Source organism: Protopterus annectens, chromosome 14.part0 (genome assembly GCF_019279795.1).
Source record: "Protopterus annectens isolate FY-2018-M chromosome 14.part0, PAN1.0, whole genome shotgun sequence".
NCBI lineage: Eukaryota > Metazoa > Chordata > Ceratodontiformes > Protopteridae > Protopterus > Protopterus annectens.
The window spans coordinates 1,156,237,253-1,156,263,326 of record NC_056748.1 but is presented as its reverse complement, the minus strand read 5'-3'; the positions used below and the strand labels follow the sequence as shown (position 1 = coordinate 1,156,263,326).

At 40.1% G+C, this 26,074-nt stretch overlaps 1 protein-coding gene across 1 annotated transcript in view; it reads left to right on the top strand.

Moving 5' to 3' along the window:
- Positions 1-26,074, top strand: part of LOC122789469 (pyroglutamylated RF-amide peptide receptor-like) — a 500,860-nt gene that overhangs the window by 413,797 nt on the left and 60,989 nt on the right. Inside the window, exons 3-4 of the mRNA XM_044056959.1 lie at positions 791-852; positions 3,266-3,501. Coding sequence (XP_043912894.1) covers positions 791-852; positions 3,266-3,501 — 298 coding nt within the window. The remainder of the gene's footprint in view (positions 1-790; positions 853-3,265; positions 3,502-26,074) is intronic.

Below are 26,074 nucleotides of genomic sequence, written 5' to 3'. Positions count from 1 at the left end.
TTATGTGGTCAAATTAATATAAGGGGTGGGCAACTGCAGAGACAATCAAGTTTAAAGCACAACAACAGCAAAGTGAATGAAAATTTAATTTCTGTGTGACTCACAAGAGGTACAGCTCTGGTCTCTTTCCTAGTTTAAATGTGCAATTCAAAGCAGAATACAATTAAAACGCAATGTAAAGAAAATATACCACGATACAAAACAGAAGAAGGTAAGGAAGCAATTCAAATTACAAGCAAGCAATATAAGAAAGCAAGCTAACTGTTTCCTTACAGCAGTCTCTGGCAGAGTCTGATTAAGTTTTTCCACTAAATTCTTGAAATGTTTTATCTTACAAGGTTTAGTGTCTAGCTCTTTCCTCATTTCACAGGTAATTAATCTTAAATAACCTCCTAATTTCTATACGACTCACAAGATACACAGATCCTGTCTCTTTCCTAGTTTAAATATGCAGTTTAAAGCAGAATACAATAGTGTGATGAAAATATACCACAATATACAAAACAGAAGAATAAATACAGACTCATCATTAATGTAGTCCTTCCTAAAATATTCTTACCCATTGTGATATATTACAAATAATTTAATAACTTTTTAAGGACCATAACATCATTTTACCTGGTTTTGTGAGGTACTGACCATGAACAAAGTACATTTGGTTGCAACCTGTGTTTCTATAGGACTTTAGTGCCATGATATGTAATATAATGCAATGTAATATTCAAATAACCACAGACAATTTCATATGTTGTTCCCATGAGCAATAATGTTTAATGTTTTAAATTTTCAGGTGTTGTCTGGGCCACAGCTATACTTGTGGGGACACCCATGCTTTACGTTCAGCAACTGGAGGTAAGATATTTTTGTTATTCACCAGATCTGGGAAAAAAGTCATCTGTTTAGACAGTTGTGTGTGTTCAGTAATATCTAATTTTAGGCTTTACATCAGTAATGATGTATCATACTTTATATAAAATGTTAAACTGAGGTCCCATCAACCTGCGGTGATGATACGTCAGGTGGATATAAAAGATCCCAGTGCAGTTATTGGAAAAACACAAGGGCTCATTGTAGTCTGGCAGTTAACAGAGGATAAAGTCTATGATCTGTTTATAAGCTGCTTCCAGTGTGACAGGGTTTAATTCCCTCAGCCTTCATTTGCCTACTATGGGACTATGAACAAGTCACTTAACCGGAGAGTGTTTTGGAAAAACTGTGAAATTGAGCTAGGCTTTTGTACAGTCTGCAAAATATCTCATAAAAAGTAAATATTTTAATTTTCTGTTATAAGCTAAGCTTTTATTATCTTCTAGATGACCAACCAGTTTGTTGAAATTACATGCTGGAAGGTCTCAATTAAATATAGTCTCCTAAAATTGTTTCACTGAAAAGTGGTTTGGAATGCTGTCATTCATTTCTAAAAATCACACTTCATCTAATTATATGGAAATTGTTTAAAATTTAGTAGAAATATTTGCAAAGATTTTTGAAGTACACATCAAACAGCCATGTATTCATAATCTGAATATTAATCAGTGAAAAAATAACCAGACTTGCTCTGTCTTTAAACAAAAGACAAACATTACTGACATTTTAGTCATTCTGCTGCAGCCAATAGCAGACGCCCATCTACAACATTTACAGTCAGAATGCAGGAATGAAGAATGATTGAATGATCACTGTTTTTTTGGCAAAACTAGTAAGCAGCACAGGAAAAAGTCTGAGCAGTTGAAGTGTGGCGGCAGCCGATAATGAGAAAAGGCAGGAGTCATACAAAGTATGGGGTGCATGGCAGAGTCCTTGAGCAATATGCAGGGGAACCATCAGAATGGAAAGGACAACAGGACGGATTATTACCAAACTTTGCTTGGATAAGAAACGCTGGAGGTATGTTTTTCATAGGTTCATAGGTAGGTACTAGGCTATCCACCCAAGGGCCTACGTAAGCCTAGCCAACAAGGTTCCCTGACTTACACCACCCAAGAAAGTTATTTTCCTGTGCCACGGTTGAGCAGAGACACAGAAGTGATCCCCGGGGTGTATTTCCTATTTCCCATCCACTCATCAAGATTTTTTTGAAGAGTGCTAATGAAGAACTTTGCTTGACATAGATGGGTAGCGTGTTCCAGAGTATAGGAAGTCTCTGGGACAGAAATCTATCCCTCCAGCGTGTCTTGTTTATTTTCGGTCCTTATCTCCTCAATCTTTTTTTGAGGGGGTGGAGTGACACCAACTGGAACATCACCCAAGGCGCCAGTTGACCTACACGTATCTCTAACTCATAAGTACCACAAATGAACTCTGCATCACTAAAAACAAGGTAATGTAGGGTAATCTGCAATTTGGTACAAAGGCAATTAATTCATATGGAAGAGATTTTCCATTAGCAAGTAACAAGGTGAGGTCATACACAATACAAAAGCATCAGTTTCAGGCTTCTTTACAAGAATGTATCTGAACTCCCTCCCTCCAGCAGAGGAAATTAGAACTACTGCTGAAGAAAGGCACATCAGGCAGTGGCTGTAAAATATGGCTCAGAACAATTCTTCATGCACCTATTTAAAAAACAAGTGGCAGGAAATCCCTCTTTAAATTGATTATGAATCCAATTTAAGGAATTTGACGTAAAGACACAAGGCATATACATAAAAATAAAAATAAAATTAAAATACAATAAAATTAAAATTAAAAATAAATATAAAAATAAAATTTAATTGGATTCACTGTCAATTTAGCGAGGTATTTCCCACCACTTGTTTAAAATAGTTGCATCTGATGAAGTCACAAAAACTAAGGGACAAACGAGCTTAACCTTCATTTTTTTTTGGTGAATTAAATATTTCTCATTTTACCTCTGTGTGACTGGTGTTCCTCCTGGGCTGGTTACACTACCAAGTCATTTTTCCCATTGACCCTAGAGCGTGACTGGTTAAGTGACTTGTTCAAATCTGTCCAATGTATTATTTGATGATGAGTGACTTAGCCTTCTGCCTGCAGAAGGTGACTTGCTCACATCTCAGAATCTTAATCCCTGCATCATATTGTCTCTTCACCATGTCATGACACAAAAACAACCTACACAAGAACATAAGTCAGCCAGTTAATGTCTATGTCACATATCCATGAGATGTTAGTTTCATAGGTAGTGTATTCACACTGGCCATACTACACACTAAGAGATACGATACCTTTGTATAACAATGATTTAAAATGCTCGATCTTTGTGAGATATATATTTAGGTAATTATTTCTGTGCATATTTCAGGTAAAATATGATTTTCTGTATGATCACCATCATGTGAGCTGCTTGGAACGCTGGCAATCCTCTACCCATCGACAAATCTATACCACATTTATTCTGGTTGCTCTGTTCCTCTTACCTCTCACAGCTATGCTGATTTTGTACACCAGGATTGGTTATGAGCTATGGATCCGAAAACGTGTTGGGGATTCATCAGTACTTACTGCCATGAACCAGAGTGAAATTGTTAAGATAACAAGGTGATATATTAGCACTGTTTTATATACACAGACAAATACATATTTAGATATATATTGGTCTTGGTTATTGGTTTGTGTAGTAAAGTGTATTGTAGCCTAGTGAGATTGTCACTGCTACTTAACAACAATATTTAATACCAGAGAATAAGGAGCTGTTGTTGTTGTTTAATAAGTTACAGATCAATAACTATATTTTTGTGGTGTCTTTTAATTCTAGCGAGTATATTACTTCACATACAGGAGTGGATCAGTGGATGCAGTTTACTAATTACACACTTTCTCAATTATCTCATAAATGTAAGGCCTGTGCACATGATGGTACTTGTGTTATCATGCATTAGTATTACTGAATGGTTTGTGTCAAAATACAAAATAAAGGCATGCATTTCTGCCACCCCATGAGCAATAGTCAATAATAATCAAACATGAAATATCTTAGTGCTGTCCAATAATAATAAATTTCCAGGAAAAGCACTTGTAGTGTGTTATTCTTCCATATCCAGCAATCAGATTGTGTAAAATCACTTCCTTCATCTATGTTTCAGCAGCTCTGCAGCCTCTAACCTCATTCTATCACTTGGTTTTAACTGGTACTCTGCTTACTTTAATCTTGTAACGCAATGACAGAATCTGGAGAGGAATTTAATAATACTTTTTGACACACAAATAGACGTTTTGTGAGTACTCCACTCTGTAGAGTTTATAGAAATGACAAGGAAGGTGGGAGTGCCCATCCCTGGGTGGTTTAGTGAACGTTGTCTGTGACAATCCTTGGTGGAGGATGGGGATGTCAAAATGAGGGGGGTGCTGCAAAGAGAAGAATGGACTGGTGACATGGCTGAGTTTCCATAGAGGTGGGGGATATGCTGCAACATTCCCATTGCACCCAAACCCATTGGATACAACCATGGACACTGAATGGGGGGGTAATGGGGTAGGCCATTAAACGTGAAATACACTCCTGCTGAATGGAGATGTCTATACTCCCAGGATGCCTTTGAGGTCTGTGCTCACCCCAGCTGCATTAGAGCATGCCTAGAGGTACAGGGGAAAGCTGGCAAAATAGTTGGAGCATGTCGGCGGGTACAGGAGAAGACAGTAGACCAGTTACAGCATGTTGCAGGGATAGCAGAGAAACTGGCAGAACAGGCAGAGCACATTGTGTGCTACAGGAAAAGCTGGCAGACCAGTTGGAGCATGTTGGGAGTACAGGAGAAGTTGGCAGACCAGTCAAAGCAACCTGGGGGTGCAGGAGAAGCTGGCAGACTAGTTGGAGCATGTTGGGGGGTACAGAAGAAGCTGGTAGACCAGTTGGAACATGTCAGGTACTGCAGTGGAAGCTGGAAGACCAGTCAGAACTTCTTAGATATTAATATATGCAAGACAGGTATGGATGGGCTATCACAAGAGACAAGGAAAATGCATATCTCCATAAAAACAGCATACATCTCCAACACGTATCAAGAGATGTATTGAAATCTCAATTTCTTAGAACTATGATGCTACACAATGATGAGCGACAGTTACAGTTAGCATTTAATAATTTGAAGTTTGATTTTTTAGCAAGAAGTTATAATAGGATGATATTATTTCCTGCATTGAGTCAGTCCTGTCCATGAGGGATGGGGGAGTAAGCGGTATTTTTCTAAAAAAAATCTCTTCCTGTTAATATCTCAACCGCAACAATGAGAAACACCACTAGATTTCCTTTGACTTTTTCAAGTGATGTAGGTGCCATTTGTGATGTGATTAAGAAACACTGGAGTATTTTACTTGATAATGAGAAACTTAGAGATGTCGTCACTGCTACACCACAGTTCCCCTTTAAGAATAACACATCCCTCAAGAGGCATTTATGCTATAAGAAACAAGGACGCACATTGGCTATTTTTTTCCTCAACGATTTGGTACACATATGTGTAGGCATTGTAATATCTATAAATATATAGTTACAGGAACTAGATTTGTACATCCATTATTACACTGTTTGATAGATTTCTTCTTTTATGCAGATTGTTCATCCACAAATCTGGTCTATTATAGTTTTTGCACTGTATGTGGTGCTTATTATATTGGCAAAACTAATAAGTAACTTAGAGAATGCATACAGGAACACATTAGAGACATCAGCAATGGTAGTGAAACAAATACCCTAGCGAAACATATAACTACTTTAGGAACACAGCATAATTTTAAATTTTTTGTTTTAGAATTAATAGATGCAGATTAAAGGGAGGTAACATTAAGATAAGAACAGAAGCATGTGAATAGAAGTGGATTCTGTATTTGCAGTCTTGATAGAGCACCTGGTATTAATGAAGCTATATCTTTGAAACCATTTCTGTATACCAATCCCTTTAAACTGCTATTAGTGTTTTAAACAGTTGAATGTGCTAGCTGTTTTCTGATTGGATGTGATTTATTTTAAATGTGAACATTTTGTACTGTGTAGTTGTCTGAAGAATAGAGCTTGTACCTTGAAAGGGCTTACCAGTTGTTTTTGTTTTGTTAAATTTTTTACCTAGCCTACCTGGGACCAAGCATTGTTTCATTTTGTTTATTCTTGTTTGTACTACTCAAGGACCCATTGCCTAGTTGCATTTATGTTTGTATCTCAGTCAGAGCACGTCACTGGTACTGGAGAAGCTTGCACACCAGTTAGAGCATTTCAGGGAGCATAGAAGAAGCTAGCAGAGCAGTCAGAGCATGTCGGGGGTACAGGACAAGTTGGCAGACCAGCCGTAGCATGTTTGGGGTACAGGAGAAGCTGGTAGACCAGTTGGTAGACCCAGTGATGGATGCAGTGCACTATCCAGAGAAGCAAAGAGTGTTCCAGAAAGAATAAATGGTTTGCATTTTGACATACAGAAGTATCTGCATGTTATATATTTCTTTGTGGTCCTTCTAACAGAAGTACAAAAGAAATAGCTCTCATTCTGAACCTAAATATTATGTCTCAGTCAAGCACAGACAGATAATTCCAAAGCAAACACTGTCAGCAGCAGGAATCCCTAATAGTCAGCCAACTCTTCAGTACAAGCTGTCTTTATTCTTCCACATAAAAAACATACAGCTTGATCTGCATGTTTTTTTATGTGGAAGAATAAAGACAGTTTGTACTGAAGAGGTGGCTGACTATTATTGACTCCTGCTGCTGACAGTGTTTGCTTTGGGACATTTTTCTTTGGTGTATTATAGACACTGTGGTTACTTTTGGTTGTTTACAGACAGATAGTTACCACAACAATCCAAGCAGGATGCAACTGTATTTATTAGCAAAAATTCAGCATTAAAGTTGTAGTTCATTCTTTATTAATTTACTTTCTGCCTGTATAGTATAAAAATATTGGAAAAAAGGATAGATGCTTTCTTCTTGAACTTCAGTAAGACTTTATATACTTAAGTTTTGTTGGCTCGATCTGATACAGTGCTTCTTCTGAGACACAGTACCACTTCCTGCATATCACTGTTTACTTCCTGTTAACTGTTAAATTATCTTCAGTACGAGTAATTCCTCACTAGTACATTCTACTGTTTCTAGGTAACAAGAACTTGTCTTCCCATTGCTATGCAGTATCCATAACTTCATTGTGTCCTTTTGTTCAAGCACCAGTGACTTTATTTTGGTGTGCTTCAGACAGATCCACAGTTCATATAAGCCTTTGAACATCCTCCTAGGCTTGTGATATTTTTTTCAGAAGAAACATGAGATGGTATTTGTATAGAAAGTAGAAATTTGGCCTGGATGCTGAGGATGTTTACCTACTAGTTTTTTTTTTAATAAATGCTATCCACCTTAGCTATAACCACCTGAACCAGATGGCACTTCAGGTTTAATGACTTGCCCATAAGACCTGGCATTGTAGCAGTACAGCACCTCCCTAGTGTTAAACTCCCACGTCACTACAGAAACATGAATCCAAGTATCTTGTGTGGAGATAGAACCCACAGTCTTCTGGTCTTCTCATCACTAAAGGTGCTACTTGCTCAGTCACTAACACTGCACAAATGCAGTCTGATAATCACAAATGTTAATCAGAGAGGAAATTAGTTTCTGAAAGTGGCCTTTATAGTGACCTGTGCGCTGTCATTGGCCCAAGAACATGTGGGAGATGCAGTACCTCGAAGACCAGGTGTATGCCACTTCTTTTGATTATGGCGGAAGATTATATAGTTCCAAACCACATGCCATGACAGGTAGGATGTTACTCAGAAAATGAAAGGCAGCCCCTCTATATCACTCATATGGTATGAAATATCCCAGATAAATGTATGCCCAATAATAGGTAGACTTTGGTCACTAGTGATATGATATTTTCCCATTGGCTACCCACAGTTTATACACTGCCAGCACAGACTGTCTGTCTAGGAGGTTCCATTCATTAACTACCCAGTCACAGAGCTGATCATTTCAGAGCCATTGGTAATGCCTAGCCGTTTTTTTTTTTTCCCTTTCTGCAAGGTGCATAACAAACAGATGGTGTCAACTCCTTCAACCATGAGCAAAATGACTGCAGAATCATTGTTGCCACATGTCATGACAGGTAGGATATTACTCAGAACATAAAAGGCAACCCCTCTATATCACTCATATGGTATGAAATATCCCAGATAAATGTATGCCCAATAATAGGTAGACTTTGGTCACTTGTGATATGATATTTTCCCATTGGCTACGCACAGTTTATACACTGCCAGCACAGATTGTCTGTCTAGGAGTTTTCATTCATTAACTACCTGGTCACAGATCTGATCATTTCAGAGCCATTGGTAATGCCTAGCCCTTTTTTTTTTCCTTTCTGCAAGATGCGTAACAAACAGATGATGTCACCTCCTCAACCATCAACAAAATGACTGCAGAATCATTGCTGCCATGAAAGGTACTATTATTAATTTAACTTTTCACAAGGCATTCTGCCACAAAGGAAAAGATTCAGAATAGCCCACAAATTTTTATTTTTAAACTTTATAAAGGAGCTATGACTCGCGATGGCTTTTAGATTCAGACATTGCTTGTAAGAGAGGGTTGCTCACTTAGGCGTTTCTTCATATACAAATACCACATGCAAGTAATACCACTAAACAGCGTCTGAACTGTTTGTGCTGCACTTGCAGTAAGTTTAACTTGTTTAGAATCTGGAGAAGGTTGTGCAGTTATTTGGTTATTTTGTCATTTTTGTTTTACATATTTGTTAAACTGGTTGGCAGAAATATGAAAAAAAAATTAAATTTATTAGGAACAAGAACTGTACGGTTCAATAATGTAGTCTGTGTTCAAGATTCTGTACAACTAAAGATCTGAAGTAGTTAACTTCATTTTATCTGCAACCTGTGGGTATTCAGATCCATATCGGATCCAAGCCGGCAACTTTTTTTCTAGCATCTGCTCTAAGCTCCGAGCTCCTCCCCTTACCCATAATGCACTACAATCTCCTACCTTCCCCCAGATCTCATTTGCCGCGCCAGTAGTGTGCATTATGGTCTCCTTCACTCTGAGCTCAAGGATAGTAAGTTTATTAATACTTAGTCTCTTTGTGTGTCTGAGTTGTTTATTTCCCTTCCTCCCCGTAGTATATCGCTTGTTCATCGGTTAGTTAAAAAAAAAAAGTTTTTGTTAAACTTGGTAGAGTAGTTGTTAGGCCTTCCCTTCCCCTACCTGTGTTTGTGTGCTGTTTTTTTTAGTAGGTAGTGTTTTTTTGGCGCAGAACCATGGCTGATTAGCTGAAATCTGTGTTCAAGAAATGCAGAGTGTGGCCATAAGCTCTCCCCGGCTGATGGTCACACTCTGTGCGTTATTTGCTTGAGAGTAGCACATTTGTCCACACAATGTGCTATCTGCACTGGGTTCAATCCTAAGGCCTTCAGGGATCAGAAAGTCAAATTAGTAGCTAAAGGCCTTCTCCCCGCATCCATGCTGGAATCTGCCACGGCCTCGGTACCTAGTGCTCAACCTCCCACCCAGACAGGGACTCAAACTCCCTCTTTTTCTGGTGCTGGGTCAAGTAAAGACAAATCTACAGTCAGCGTGGCTGACAAGGAAAAGGACAGAGAAAGGCACAAAAAGGATAGGGATAAGAGAAAGGACAGACCTCACAAGAGATCCCCAGACAGGGAGCTCTTTCTTAGTCCCCCTTCTAAAGTCGTGAGGCCAGTTTCTTCATGGCTCCGGTCTCCTCGTTTCTCACCGGAGCCATTGGAACATTCAGATCTGAGGTCTTTCTCCCCGTCATTGCACAGACCAGCCAGATCTGAGTCAGTGGCCTCTTTGCGATCGACTCGAAGCTTATCGGATTTGGACATGGACAGGATGATGTGGAGATTCATTCAGACCCAAATACAAACGGGAGTTTTGCCAGGACTCTCTCCCTCTGGAGGGGGGACCTCCATGCCCTTTTTCTGCCCCACCTCTCCTTCCCCGATCCATGCTTTGGCTTCGGGGCTCTTGGATCCGAGGATTTTCAGAGCTGGTAGCTCGGCACCGGCGGTTCCTCCAACCTCAACTTCGGCTGTTACCTTGAGTTCCTTGGATCTGACTAGTCTGGATCCGAGTGACTCTCTGAGGCGCAGACAGGGAGTCAGACCCAAGGGAATGGATTCTTCGGCTCTGCCCTTTTTGGATCCAACCCGTTTCCTCAGACCTCAGGCTACCCCTGCTTCGGCTCCGGTCCCCACTTCGGATCCGTGGAGGGCATCTTCCTTGCTGGGTGCCAAGGAGGTCCGCTCTCCTTCAGCCTTCAAAGTGGTGGAGAGGGTTCTCTCCCAGGGATTGAGACCCCAGCCAATCTCCTCAGATTCCACCCAGGCACCCCTGGATTTGGTGACGACTCCCTTCATCCTGTCTCAGGGACAGCCCGTGCCAGAGGATCCCCAGTTTATTTTCCCTGAGGACCCCCCTGAAGCTCATGAATCCTCTTCTGAGAATCCCACTGAAGAGGGTCACCATAAGCACAAGTGCAAAAGGAGGCACATGGACTCCCTCGAGTCCCTCACTACAGACACTGACTTAGATGAAGGAGAAGGTTCCCCCAGGTCACCTCCCAAAGACGTCTCCTTTGGAGAAATCATGGAGATCCTTCACCAGAGGGGAGGTTGATCAGCCCCAAAACCTTCTGGGGATGAGTCAGTGCTCCTGGAGGCCTTTGGCATGGGCCCATCTACTTCCTGGTTGTCCCCACCAGCAGACCCCTTGGTGGGCCTTATAACCACATGGGCATGGAAAGAGCCTGACACTGTAGAGCCTATCCCCAAAAGCCCTGACAAACTTTTATCTCCCCCTTTCGACAGATAACCTTGGTCAAAAGGAGCCCTAGTTGATGCTATGTTGGTCATAGCAGCCACCAAGAAGGAACCAGCACAGGAGAGTTCCTCAGTCCACCCTCCAGACAAGGAGTCCGGGTTGGTGGATAGGTTTGAGAAGCACGTCTATTCCTCAGCGACCTTTTCAAACCGTGCGCTGAACTATTTGGCACATGTGATCTGGCTTCAGCGAGAACTTGCATCAGAATTTGCTGAGTCGCCCCCAGAGTCTTTATCGCCGCAGGACAAACAGTTGTTCTCTGTGAAAATGTCTACTCTGAAGTCAGTCTCAAACACGTCTATGCGGCTCCTTTCCCATGCCACAGAAGGAGCAGCTAGGGCAGCTGGGACAGGCATAGCTATGAGGTGTCATGCCTGGCTCAGGTTGTGTCAGTTCGCGGACCCTTTCAAGGCGTTGTTTATTAACGCTCCCTATGATTGTTCTTCCCTTTTTGGAAAGACAGTACGTGACACACTTGTCCAGAGCGAAAAGGACAGGAAGACTTTGTCTGTCATTGGGATCTGCTTCTCTAACCCTCAGCGGTCCTTCTCTAGGAATCAAAGAGGGCAGAAGAAGATGTGGTTCAGAAAATCTCAGTTTTCCCGGGATTCTCAGGACAACTATTCCCCCAGAGGCAGAGGGGGACAGGATCGGCGCTGACCCAGAGGTAGAGGGGGTCCCAGGAATTTTGGATCTAGGGAACCTTTTTCTGATAGACCCGGTCAGCAGCCCTGAGGGGTTGCCCAGCTGTCCTACTCTGGAGGCAGTCAGGGGAAGATTGTCCTTACACCCAGTGGCATGGGAGTCCATTACGATAGATCACTGGGTGTTACAGATTATATCCAGAGGTTACACTATCCCATTTGTTGCCCCTCCAAATATTCCAAAACACCTACCGGATGTTCTACCCACTCACAGGGAGGCTGCAAGTCTAGAAGTTTCAAAGCTGCTTCTCAAACGAGCCATCGAACAGGTTCCCCCCAATCAGTTCGGATCAGGCATCTACTCAAGGTTCTTTTTAGTGCCAAAAAAGACAGGGGATCTCAGGCCCATTCTAGACCTGTCAATGTTGAACCTGTCTGTACCCAAACAGAAATTCTGGATGGTCACCCTACAGTCCATTCTACCTTATCTCTGAGAGGGTGACTGGATGTGCTCATTAGACCTCCAGGATGCTTACTACTACATCAAGATCCACAGAAGCTCCAGGAGGTTTCTGTGCTTCTGGCTTGGAGCCAGTCATTTTCAGTTCAGAGCCTTACCCTTCGGTCTCACCATAGCCCCCAGGGTGTTCACCAAGGTAATGGCTGTTGTAGCGGCTCACCTGAGGCTTCAAGGTATTCAGGTGTTTCTTTACCTGGATGACTGGCTTTTCACTGTGCCCAACAAACATCACCTTTGTCTGGCCCAAGATTACTTCATTCGGTTGGCAGATCTGCTGGGAATTACAGTAAATGTTCAGAAATCCCAGTTGTAGCCAGTACAAGTTCTAGACTTCATTGAGGCATGGCTAGGCACTTTGCAGATGAAGGTATTCTTAACCCCAGACAGGATCTTACACCTCAGGTGCCACATAGCTCAGATAGCGAACTTCAAGTCTCCAAAGGTGAGCGAGTTTCTCTGGGCACTGGGCTCCATGGCTGCCTCCATATCGATTCTCCCTTGTGCGCGCTTTCATATGCGGGTTCTTCAATGGACTCTGGCTGTTCAATGGTCTTGGCTAGACCTGCCCATGGAATTTCTGATCAGGATCAGTCATGTCTGCAGGAAGTCCCTTCTTTAGTGGTTAAATTCACTGGAGATATCAGAAGGATGCCCCTTCGCATCATCTCCAGTCCAAGCCACAGTGACCACGGATGCCTCCCAACTCAGGTGGGGGGGGGGCACTGTTTGGGAAGGACAGTCCAAGGCATGTGGTCCCAGTCAGAGACCAAGTTGCACATAAATGTTCTAGAGATGAGGGCAGTGCTTTTAGCACTGGAAGCCTTTCACACTGTCCTTCCTCTTGGATTGATTGCAATTCAGTCAGACAACATGTCAGTTGTCTGGTATATCAACAAGCAGGGGGAAACCAGATCCTACCCCCTATGTCACGAGGCCATGAGAGTGTGGGAATGGGCGATCGCCACCGGTCGGTTTCTGATAGCAATGCACATCCTGGGGCACTCCAACATTTTAGCGGACAGATTGAGTTGGGCTATTCTGATGCTGTATGAGTGGTCTCTGAAACAAGCGGAGGAGATCTTCCTTGCATGGGGTCAGCCTTGCTGTGATCTCTTTTCATCTCCTTCCAACGTGAAGTGCAGCAAGTTCTTTGCTCTGATTCCTTTACCAGAGGAAGTGCCCATAGATGCTCTAGTCCATGCTTGGCCCCGGGCTTCTGTATGCTTATCCACCATTGCCACTCATTCCAAAGTTTCTTCAGAAAGCTTGCCGACTGCGGTGCAAAGTTATCCTCATTGTCCCATTCTGGCCTCATCAGGTTTAGTTCCCATTCCTTTGGTCTCATCGCTTAGCTCCTCCATGGGTTCTGGATCCCTGCCCGGATCTAATCTCCCATCTGTCGGGTGCCCGTCCGCCCGACCTGGGCAGCCTCAAGCTGACAGCTTGGTTGCTCCAGTTCCGTTGATTGCCAGGACTCCCGGTCTTTCATCCCTGGTAAAATCCATTCTGGTGGCTTCTCTTAAAGATTCTACTAGGAAACTTTATCACAGTAAATGGAAACATTTTCCATTTGGGCCTCACAGAGAAAAATAGATCCCTTTACAGCCCCTGTTCCAGCAGTTTTAGACATCCTGTCTGGTATCTTTCAGCAAGGAGCTAGTTCCTCCACAGTGAAAGTCCAATTGGCAGCCATTTCCAGTTTTCACGTTGGTGAAGACAACATGGCCTTAGCCTCCTCTAGGATGTGTAAGGCTTTTCTTAAAGGTATGTTTCTGCTATGGCCCCCTGTCAAGGATTCTGTACCTCCTTGGGACCTTACTTTTGTTTTACAGGCATTGGTAGCCCCTCCTTTTGAACCTGCAGCTTCGGTTGACTTTAAATTTTTTGTCCTAGTCGCCATCACATCGGCTAAGAGAGTTGCTGAGCTTCAAGCTTCATCTGCCATGCCTCCGTATTTGGTCTTCCATAAGGATAGGGTTTCCCTCCATACTAACCCTTCCTTCTTACCTAAAGTGGCATTTGAAGCAAACATAAACCAATCCATTAATCTGCCCGTTTTCTTTCCTAACTTCCAAAATAAAGGTGAATACAAACTCCACTTGTTGGATATTTATAGACAACTTTGTTTTTATCTTCATAGAATGAAGTATTTCCGCAAGACTGACCAATTGTTTGTTTTCTTTTCCAAAGCTTTTATGGGAAAAGCTATTTCTAAAGTTTCTTTGGCCAGATGGATCACTCTTTGCATTTCACATGCCTACAAAGCAAAAGGTTTATCTCCTCCTGGTATAGTTAAGGCTCACTCTACCAGGTCCATGGCGACTTCTGCTGCCTTTTTGTCTAGGGTGCCTTTGTACGATATTTGTGCAGCAGCAACATGGGCCAATTCACATACCTTCACTTCCCATTACAAATTGGATCTGATTTCGAGGGGTAGAGCATCCTTTGGCTCTGCGGTGCTCCGGAATATCCTTCCATAAGGGCCTCCCAGGATTGGAGTAGCTGGGGACTTTGTCCCACAGGTTGCAGATAAAATCAAGTTAACTACTTCAGATAAAAAAGTTATGTACTCACCCTAACATTCCATCTGTGTAGTTATACTTCATTTTTCTGCAACCTTCCCTCCTTCTGTCCCCCGGACCTTGTCCTGTTTTTACAGGTTTTGGTTCATTGGGCTGAGTTGCTTATGTAATTAGTTGCAACAAACTTGATCTGAGGGAAGGTAGGAGATGGCAGTGCATTGTGGGTAAGGGGAGGAGCTTGGAGCAGATGCTAGAAAAACAGTTGCCAGCTCAGATCCGATACAGATCCAAATACCCACAGGTTGCAGAAAAATGAAGTATAACTACTCAGATGGAACGTTATGGTGAGTACATAACTTCTTTTTTTGTAAACTGTCATGGCTGTTTCAGTATTATGTTACTAAAAAAAACCTTATTAGTATAATGGCTTATCAACATGATGTAAAATGTTTCAAGCATCAGCTTGTAAATGTATGAGATACCCTCAGGTAACATAATATATCTGTAACTTTGCTGTCACATCACTTTCTTCTACATTTGACCCATTTTGCTGAACTTAAACTTCCACATTTCAGGTTTACTGGAAAAGATGTATTTTTTATTGAGTTATGACCTGCTTCTCAACTGTTACTAATTATATGTACTCTAATACTTATTTAAGGGTAAACTTCTTTGCCAGAGTAACTTATTTTACTAATTATGAGTATTATGTATAAATGCAATAAAAATGCTGTTTGTTTAAATTTATGTGCTATTTTATTTGTACCTTTCTTCTTTAGTGTGTTGTGCCTGAAATGGTCTGAAGCTTCATCACTCAATTTTCTTAACAGTGAAAACAATTGTCAGAGAGTTGTATAATTTATCATCTGACTTAAAAAAATTATGGGTCAGATTCAGATTGTGTCCCTAGAAATCATAAGCTCGACTGGTGTTTGATACAAGAGCTATTGGGTTTACGCCAGGTTACCAAATAACTTATTGCTTAAATCCCCAAATAAATCTGGTATTAAAAACACGGTACTTTTCCGTTAAACCCCTACCAGTTCGCGCCACCATAAGAAGGAAAACAAAATTAGCAGTGGTCACATTCTGCTGGAAGACACACACGGCATTAAGAACTGTGGAAATGTAAGGACAACCGTTTTCACAGCAGTACTTTGAAGGAGAAGAATAGTTTTTTCTTTGAGCTGCATCCTGTCTTCTAAAGGATTGCCCCTAACTTGCTTCCTTTCAAGTGGGCAGGCTGTAGCTCATGCCAAAGCAGGGGTAAATGTTTCAAAGCTTTTCAATGATTCTGGCTGAGAAGAGTAAATTATTCAAGAAGTGGAATTTGTGGGATATGAACAGCTTTCTTTGTCAAGTGGTCCTTTCAGATGTCCACTTTGCCCAAAAAATGTAGCAGTACCTGCCGTGGGAATCGGAAGCATCTCTCCCCAGACAGTGCCGCACTGAATTGTAAGGTGGCATTTCTGATGGGAATTGTTGTAGCAGCTGCTGCAGTCTTCTGAAATCCTTTTATGTTTTTTTTTCAAAACTTAGAAGTGCAGCTGGTGTACTCTGGTAAAGTATTTATAATCTGCCAGTGAAACATGACCTGCAAAAACAGAATACTTTCAACTGTGTGACTGTCTTTCCAACAGTAGTGTGCTACATCTGTTGTCTGTCTCCTTGATGTGTGCCAATACACATCTAACCTTCCTTCATGAATGCACAAATCTGTGACTTACATACTTTTCCATTACATGGAAAGTTGTTTGTCATTTGCATGCATGTACTTCTCACCCTGACAGTTGTGCCGCTACTGAAACTCTGGCAAAAAACTGCAGCGAACTGGTAGGGGTTTAACGGCTCCTTGATGTGTGACAATACACATCAAACCTGCCTTCATGAGTGAACAATTCTGTGACTTACATTCTTTTCCGTTAGATAGAAACTTGTTTGTCACTTGCACACATGTACTTCTCACCCTGACACTTGTGTCCAGTACAGAAACACCGTCACAATACAGCAGCGCAAACTGGTAAGGGTTTAATGGAAAAGTACCAAAACCATTAATAAATCAGCATTTTACATGGAGGCAAACCTCCTGTACTACCTTTAATCTCTTATGTCTTACCCAAAGTTTTTAAAACGTCAGAGAAACAGGAACCACCTTCAGATGAGGTTCTAGAATCTTGAAGCTATAGCACCAGCATGGTCACTTATTTTAAACGCATTTTTACAATCTGGCAAAATGCCAGTTCCACGAAAGGTATTCAGTCATCTGTGTATTTGGCAAGGAAAGATTTAGTGAGTGATTTGTAACCCATTCTGATAGTAGTCTAATCTAAGTGTACTAGAGTTCTGTAGCCTTAATTTTCCAACTCCTCATGGCCAGGATAGCTCCATGAAAGATTAATCTTAAAGATTAATAAAAAGATTGATCTTTTGAAAGATTAAAGTCCTTAATTTGTAAGGGTATTAACAAAATAGTACTTTTTGTTTCCTTTTGAGGATGTGTTGTTTAAGGTGGTAAGCCAAGTGGTCCCATTACAGCAATTATATTAGAGAGAAACCACTTACAATTTCAATGTATTTACTGGTGGCAGCATTCTGTTGCATATAGTTCATCCTATAATAATTTAATTTGATTTCTACTGAATCTTGAATACATCTTTTTTCTCTCTCTTGTTTTCAAGAGGTTTACTGGAAACATCACTAAAGCATACACATTTATCCCTAAAGAATGCACATTCAATAGGCAGTCTGAGTCCACTCAATCCACCCACCATTTATTTAGTACAAACTGTGTACCACTTCTCCCCTTGTACTTGTTATGGGCATCCAGTCTTTGTTTTTTTAGCGTACATAGTGACTAGTCTGAAGAGAAGTGCTTTAGTGCCCAAGTTTGTAAGCAATAGTATTATAGTCTGTATACCCTCCTCCACTGACATCCTGCTGGTCAGCCTTTACTCTCTCCTTCCTGACTGCCATTGACACTAACTTATACTGCTCTTACGCAAACTGTTTCTTTCTCTTATCTTTTCTTCACTTATTCTATACTTGTTGCTCCCATTATCTGTATCCTCCTGTCTTTCTTTAGTGGAAGTGCATGCCTTCAAAGAAGTCACCTTTGTTCTTACCCCTTCCATTCTTACTTCTCTTTGCTCAAGACAGTTATTACACCACTTTCAGCTCTGAGCTAGTATTTGTGAACAGTCAGCATTGACTCAGTGCACTCAACTGTCTCTTTAGTGTGTTTTTATTTTGCTATAAAAGTGTCCCTACAAGCAAATCAATATGTATGTAACAGTGAAGTCTGCAGTTTAAACACCAGTCTGTGGGCTATAGTTGTATTTAAATTATAAATATTATGGCAGCCTATAATGAAGAACTTTGCCCACTATAATAGCTCCGTTTTCTTAGACCACAGCAGTCCCATTGGTACTTTCTCCTTTAACTGGGCTCCATCTATTGTTTTTAGCAGTCCACTGTCTCCCTTCCTTAAGTTTATTTATCTTCTTGTGTAACCACTTTGACTTCTCAGATTTTTGCCGTGCTACACTCCGCATTCTGGGTTACTTTTTCTCATTATTTGTTGATCTGTGGGGTTGGGATAGCATTTGGACTTGGCTTTTCAAAGTCCATAGAACCTTTCTTTCATTGCACAGTTGTTCAAACTGTCAAGTGCAGTATTTGACTATTATCACTATTAGTCAGGTAAAGGTGATATTGGACTAACTCTTCTACAAAAACTGTGTCCTAGAGCAAAAAAAAAAAAAAAAAAAAACAAATCAAGACTTTCATCTACTAGCTTACTAATCTCTCTCAGCAGATGTGCGGCTGTTTAAGTTCAGTCACTGATTGTTTTTCTCTGTCTCTTTGCCAAGTTTTCAACCTGCTTCTTTGGCCCTTGCTAATGCTCGGGCTCATTCCTCTCCCCTATCCTACCCTCAATTCCCACCCCCTTACTCTACATTCATACTTCCATAGCACCACCCAAATATTCCTCAGATCAATACCATCAGTTCCCCCCAGAAGCTAAACAATCAACACAATTACTGCAATAGTAACACCCACTCCGTTTTACCACACAAGACTCTCCTTCAAACTGTCTTAATTCTTGCCCCCTCTAACTATAAAATTACATCTCTACAACCAACCCAGTATCCTCCTAACATTTTATAATTCTCACTTACAACAAAGATAAAACCAGGTTAAATAATATGCCCCTAACTCAGATTTTATCATTCCTCCTCACTGTACTAGCCTTCACCACCAATTATCAAATCCAGCTCCTTTGAATACTTAGGACTTCAACCAATCCTCACAAAGAATATCAACATCTACCCAGACTTTCTCCATAACACCCTATCTCTACAAACAAACCACATCTGATTTATTTATCTATAAATATCTCAAAGCTAAGTATCCAAACTTATGACCACATACCATTGCAAGACCAAAATATAACTAGCTACACTCTTTCCTCTATAAAATATCAATCCAAAAAGATAGCAGAGATATTCACCCCAACCCAGGTCCCACTGTTCATAAAACCTTCAGTTCCAACCCCAAAATAAACCAGGCATGTAATACACCTCAGGAAAAAAAAACAGAACCCAAACTCAACTTACTAAATATGAACCTAAGAAGTATGTGCAATAAAATCCCTGACATACATGCTTACCTTGCCACACACACTCCTGATGTAGCCATAGCTACCAAAACCTGGTTAAAAAAGAAATAAAGGATGATGAGACCCCCCCCCCCCCAGGATGCACTATACTCAGGCATGACAGACTAAACAAGTGTGCAGGCTGTATAGCAATCATTTATAAAAATTCCATAACCATCACCTTACTTCCAGAGGAAATACCCAAGTTTAACAATGCTCAGTTTTAATAACACTCCTAAAAGCATGATAGGAAACTATATGTTTAACAGCAATTTACATAGTACCAGGGAATAACACTGATACTGCTGAAAGTTTCCTGTATTGGATATCGCAACAGATTAACCATGAATCTATAATACTTGGAGACTTAAATATAGACTGGCAATTCATAAATTCCACTACTCCCACTGAATCCATAAACTTCAGACAATTAATAACTATACTGACTAGAATAAATAAAACTTCAGGGATACACTTAACATTAGACTGGATTCTTACAAACAAACCTGACAAACTGACAATAGTCGATAGCATGGGTGACCACAGGGAAGTAAATATTGTGGGAAGAAATATCCAGGGAATTGTTATGGCTAGGCTTATATAGGCCCTAGGGCCGATAGCCTAGTACCAACCATGAACCTACGAACCTATGAACATACCTACATATGCCACCACCATAACCTAGATAAACATATTATCTATAATCAAATATGAAATACAACCAATTTCAGCAAAGATATGTTTAATGAAACACTAAAACAATATAACTGGAATGTACTTAGAACAATGGCACTAGATACTGCTGTAGAACACTTTAAAACATTCTTACAGACCTTAAATAATCTAGCACTAGTACTTAATAAAAGAGTAAAGTCTAACGCCGCACCATGGCTGACAAAAGAAACAAAAACAATCATAATAAAAAGGGATAAAGACTGGAAAATTGCTATAAAAAGAGAACTCAAAATGCCTTTCAGCAATTTAGACATCTTAGAAACCTAGCAAAACTCCATGCAAGGCAGGAATAGCAAACATACTATACCAAACTACAAGACAAATATAAAACAACCCAAAACTTTTTTGGTCATCACTAAATAAACTACTCCATCCTGGCAAGACCTCCACCCACTCTCCAAAAACAGAACAATATGACAGACTCTGTCCCCATACAGTTAATTCCTACCTTATACAATCAGTATTATCTCTCAGACAGTAATGCATCTGCCCCCTCTCTCTACCCCTGTCCAATCAAAACCACCCACAGCTCTTCAATTTTAGTCTAGTACCTACCTTGCTCGTAAGGAAGTTGCTCATTAAACTAACTACTTCCATAGCTGTAGACCAACTGCCATCAGACTACCTAAAAATGGCCACAGAAGTCATAGACTTCCCTGTATCCATACTAATTAATAGGTCCATAACAGAAAGATATGCCCCATAACTGTGGAAAAAATCCTACATTATACCACTGCACAATGGTGGCACATCTACAGAGTTTAATAACTACAGGCCAATAATGATTATCTCCTCCTCTCCAAAATATTAGAGAAATATATCCATGTGCAGCTGATGCAATACCTAACCTCAAATAACCTGCTCTCAGAAACACAACATGGCTTTATGCCCCTGTTCACCACCACTACTGCTCTACTACATTTTACCAATATAATAAACAACATAGAAACAATGATCCGCTTGTGTCCACCATGATCTTAGATCAGAGAAAATGTAGGTAACAGACCTTTTGTCATTTATAAGGGTCTTAACATAAAAAATATGCTGGAAAATGTAAAGAAATACATTAGTAACCCCCAAAAAACAGGAATGAAAAAATGTGGTAGCTGCTCATACTGCAATTGGAGTTACATGGGTGAGCAACACACAATAAATTTGTACAATTTTAACATCATGGGCAATTTGAACTGTAAAACTTCAGGGGCAGTTTATGCAACATTATCAATCATGTCCCGGGTTCTTCTTTGGAAAGACCAAGAGAAAATTGAAGGAAAGTGTCTGTGATCATTTGTATGATATAAAAAGATAAAGAATACTAATGTTCTGTTTAAACACATTCGTGATAACCCGCGACATAATTTTAAATTTACCATCTTGGAGAAGGCAACACCAAATGTGAAGGGTGGTCTATGGTCCTCAACCTAAGAAATGAGATAATTGTAACTCTGGCTGAGTGCTGGCAATTGGCCAGGTAGGAATGTGCAAACTTTGATAGTGCGCCATCCTCAAGTTAAAAGCATTAGCCAGATAATAGCTTAAGCTTTTAACATTCATCCACATTCTTTTTTTTAAAATGTGTGCTTTAATGTACTTTTACAAGTTTACTTGAATTGTTTTATATATTTTTATACATTTTGTAACATATGCATATGAACATCGATTTTTCATTCATAAGAGTAGGTATGCACAACGTATGTGCATAAAAGCAATTGAAGAGTTGGTTTTAAACAGAGTGAATGCCTTTGTAGGGGCTTGGTCATCACATGATTATGGGACTTCAACAGCATTGGAGGTTTAGTGGGGGTTTGTCACATGATTTTAAACTATAAAATGGCATCTGATGAAGTTTATGTAAAAATGAAAATGCTAATCCTTGTCAATTTTAACTCTTTCTATTTTTGTGAATAAACCAGTACATACTCTATTGACAGTGTTCCTTTTTTGTGGATTCTATTAGTTTGTGAACGGTCTTGTTCATTCTTAGGATGAAGTTAATAACATCGTAGTGAGTAAGAAATCTGAGTCCAGATACAAGATCAAGAGTGACAGAAATGGCTGTGACACAACTAGGCCTCATACATATTTTTTTGGGATTCACTTCACTATCTCGAAATAATGAAATATCGAATTTCAGTATCTCGAGACTAAAATACCGAAAGCCCAGTTCCGTGAAAGACCACATAATTGAATCCAGAAATGTCGAATCAGTAGTTGTGGTGGTGCGCTGTGTTAATGGATAGCTGGGGATTCAGGTAAGTGTTTATATTTTAAGGGGTTTGGGTAGGGATTTTAGTGTATGGTAGTGTGCTGGGAAGTTGTAGGTGTGTGTTACGGTATGTAGGTATGAGTGTGCATTTGTAAGTGTAGAGAATGGTGGTGTTTGTACATATGTGATGTGTGTTTGTGCGAGGGGAATGTAGATTGTGTAGTGGTGGGTTTCGTGTCTTTGCCTTTTTAGTGCGACCTCAGAGTTAGTATATAAATATAAGTAGCAGGGGTTGTGGGGGGTGCAGCTTGCCCCCCAGTGCTTATATGTAGGGTAGGTTTGTGTATTTGTATTGTGTTTGTTTGTGTTTGGTTTGTTTGTTGTAGTGTGGGAAGGAAGGTGTATGTGTGTTTGTTTGTGTGGTGTAGGGTGTGTTTATAAGTCACAATTTCGAATTTTGTGCCTTTGGGGTTTTGGCATTTAGATTTTTCAGCTTTATAGTCTCAAGATACTGAAATTTGATATTTCAGTATTTTGAGATTATAAAGTGAATCCATTTTTTTTTTAATCCATCGGCTGAGCAAGCTCCCAGACTTGTATTTTCTATGTATGTATATACTTAACATCCTGGGAAATATTAATGTCATAATTCCAAGTCCCTGCATTAACAAGATTTTGGTACTGTTGGACTTTAGTTTGATTTGTGTTTACTACTTAACTTATATAATGTCTTGACATTTCTTAGGTAGGGGTAGCAATCAAAAATTAATCTGTAAATAGTTAGTTTAGTTCTTCTTTCGGCTTTTCCTGGTTAGGGGTTGCCACAGCAGAACAACGGTCTGCTAATGACTGGCAGTATATTTTTTACGGGTGCTGAGGTGCCAGCTCGACGCCCAACCTTCAACGAAGGCACGCCCATTCTACGCATGTCTTTCGAACGCCAATCGACCATGGAGAGGACATGCAGATTCCACACAAAAAAGGCGCTCCTGCCGAGAATCGAACGGGAGAACCTCTTGCTGTGAGGCAACAATGCTACCGCTGCACCACCGCGACTTATACAAAAATTAAACTGTAAATAAATACATGAAAATTCTAAATTTTTGCCACTGGCAGGCTGCTATTTACTATATAAATGAGCACAGATTTAAAAGGAACTCTCACATTAAAACCTTTAAAGTTGGAAATCATCACAGATTATTTTCAAGCTGCTATTTTACTGAGTCTTGTTTTGTTTGTTTTGTTTGTTTTATTGTGAAGCTTTTGCATAGCAATACAGAGCAGTATTTGACAATGTAGACTGTCAACATATGGGTGAAATATATGAGAAATGAAGTCCTTGGAAGCACCATAATCAACTAAAGTATTTGGGTATTGTTTTTATCATGTAATTTCAGTTTTATTAATAATATAAAAAAAATGATTTTGAACTGGTCCAAAATGTATCTTACTTTTGAACATAAATTACATTGGGAAAAAATTATTTTACTTCCAAAAATGTATATATAACCTTTCCTTAACACAGCTATCCATTGATCAACAGCTAGTGGTCAATCATGGAAACACCGATTCACAAATAAGTGATAAAAGTTAAAAATAAACAACTGAAAGCAACTGGGAGCAAACACCCCCTGTAAATAATGTACACCACCTCCGGGATCGCACAACAGTGAGGAAAGGGCAGTGTCCCTAATAACCACTGTTGTGCAATCTAACAGTGAAAAAGACAATTTCTGATCAGCTATGCTGGCTTTTTCACTTGCCAGTGAAAGGACTCGGAAGGTTTATATATATGGTTTACAATGACTTTCACAAAGTGTAGGGTATCGAGTGACACATGCTTGAATCACTGTTTTCAAAATGGCAGTTACACAAGCCACAAATGTTCGATTTCTAATGATTGAATGACATGTTGCACTCCCATCATTCCTGCGGTTCAGTGGGGAACAGAGAATTGGCCCATTTTCTCACTAAAGTGTGATCTCGGAGTTGGTATATTTAATGTGCAGGACATGTGAGGGGCACATCTCCCCACATGGGGGTGCAGGGGGGCATAAACCCCCTTCAAAATAGTAACATTAATGTACCATTGACTGTGGAGTGTAATGGTATACTAATGTGCATAGCATAGCATGGGTGACTGACATCACCTCCTGCTATGTTGAACGCATCAAACCAGGGTTGTCGATGTATTCATTTTCACCTTTGTTTACTTTTTGGCATTCTGGATTCAGCATTTCAGATTGACATTCTAAATGGTCGACCGAAGTGGATTCGGAATACCAATAGCAAACCTATATATATATATATATATATATATATATATATATATATATATATATATATATATATATATACACACACACACACACACACACACACACACACAAACAACAGTATTAACACTCACAAAAAAAGTGAAATCAGAGATCTAAATAGCACAGTACTATCTTTTTATCTTTTCAGGAAAAGCAAATAGTTCAAATTCAATAAAGCACTACTTGATTATATAAAACCATGAAGTTATACACGCAAAGGATTTCCAGATACTGAAACATATAGCATCATCAAATTTTAATGTGGTAATTCAACAAATAGACTATGTTATATAGCTAACGGGAAATAAATCCCCATTTTATTATATAAGGAAAATACATTTAAAAGTTCTGAATAATATGTAAATATAAAATAAACTTAAAAGTTTTAACCTTAGTTGTTTTTATTTACTATCCAGTTTTATTTCCAATGAATTCAGTTTGTACTAATAGTATATAAAAATTGTTAAACATTATAATTCCTAAACTTAAAAGTTTTAATTTTCTCAATATTTCTCTTCTATAATACAGAAACAGAGTACAAAGGAGTAGTCCAGACAATTCACTTTAGCTAGCAGATCTAGGAGATTCTGTCTCTGATGTCTCCCTGTGGGAGGAATTGTGATATCACTCCTCTGAGCCAGTGATCAAGGAGCCTCAATCTTCACTACTGACACCAGTGACCGATGTTCACTTGGAGCAAAAATAGATACACATAGTATTTTCAAATGCAGCAATCTGTACCAAGCACAATTTCCCTTAAGACCACACAGGGAACACACTCAGTCCTGGGGCTGGGTTTTCTCTCTCTCTCTCCAGACCCCAAATAAGACTTCCCACTGACACAACTCTAGAGTTGAGTCCTCAGCTGAGTGTTCCAAGCCAAGTCCACCACTACCCTCTCTGTGAAACCAGTGCTCTTTGTCTCTGCTCTAAGTAGCTGACACACACAATTTTTGAGATTTGATTTACACACACACACACACACACACACACACACACACACACACACCTGGGAAAATCTGGCACAGTTTTACAGCTATACCCCTCTGCCCAGGCTATAAGGTAGACACTGCCACCAGAATACTCCAAAGCCAGCCACTCCAAAGCTTTTACCAGGGTATCCAATTATACTTAGTAAAATGAAGACTTATACAAATGGCAGCATTTGACCAGTGCAGCAAGGCTTTCAGGAGTGGCCACAGTGTCATCAAATAAATATAAGCACTCTCAAATGTTAAAATATTCTCTGAAAGACCAACCACAATGAAAATTTTAAATATATTTGATAAATAAGAAAAGAATATGAAAATACTAAATATTCATTTACAATACACACCAGAGCTTCAATCACAGAAAATTCTAAAAAATAGACAGATAGAAAGATTCACACAGATACAGTAGAATAATACTTAACTATTCTCATTATATTTTCCAGGTGCCTTCTGTGCGGAGTCTGCATGTCCTCCCTGTGGTTGCGTGGGTTTCCTCCAGGTGCTCCGGTTTCCTCCCACATCCCAAAGACATGCTATAGGTGGATTGGGCACTCCAAATTAGCCCTAGGTGTGAGTGTGTGTGTGTGTGTGTGTGTGTGTGTGTGTGTGTGTGTGTGTGTGTGTGTGTGTGTGTGTGTGTGTGTGCCTTCAGTGGAAGGTTGGGCACTGGGCTGGCAACTCA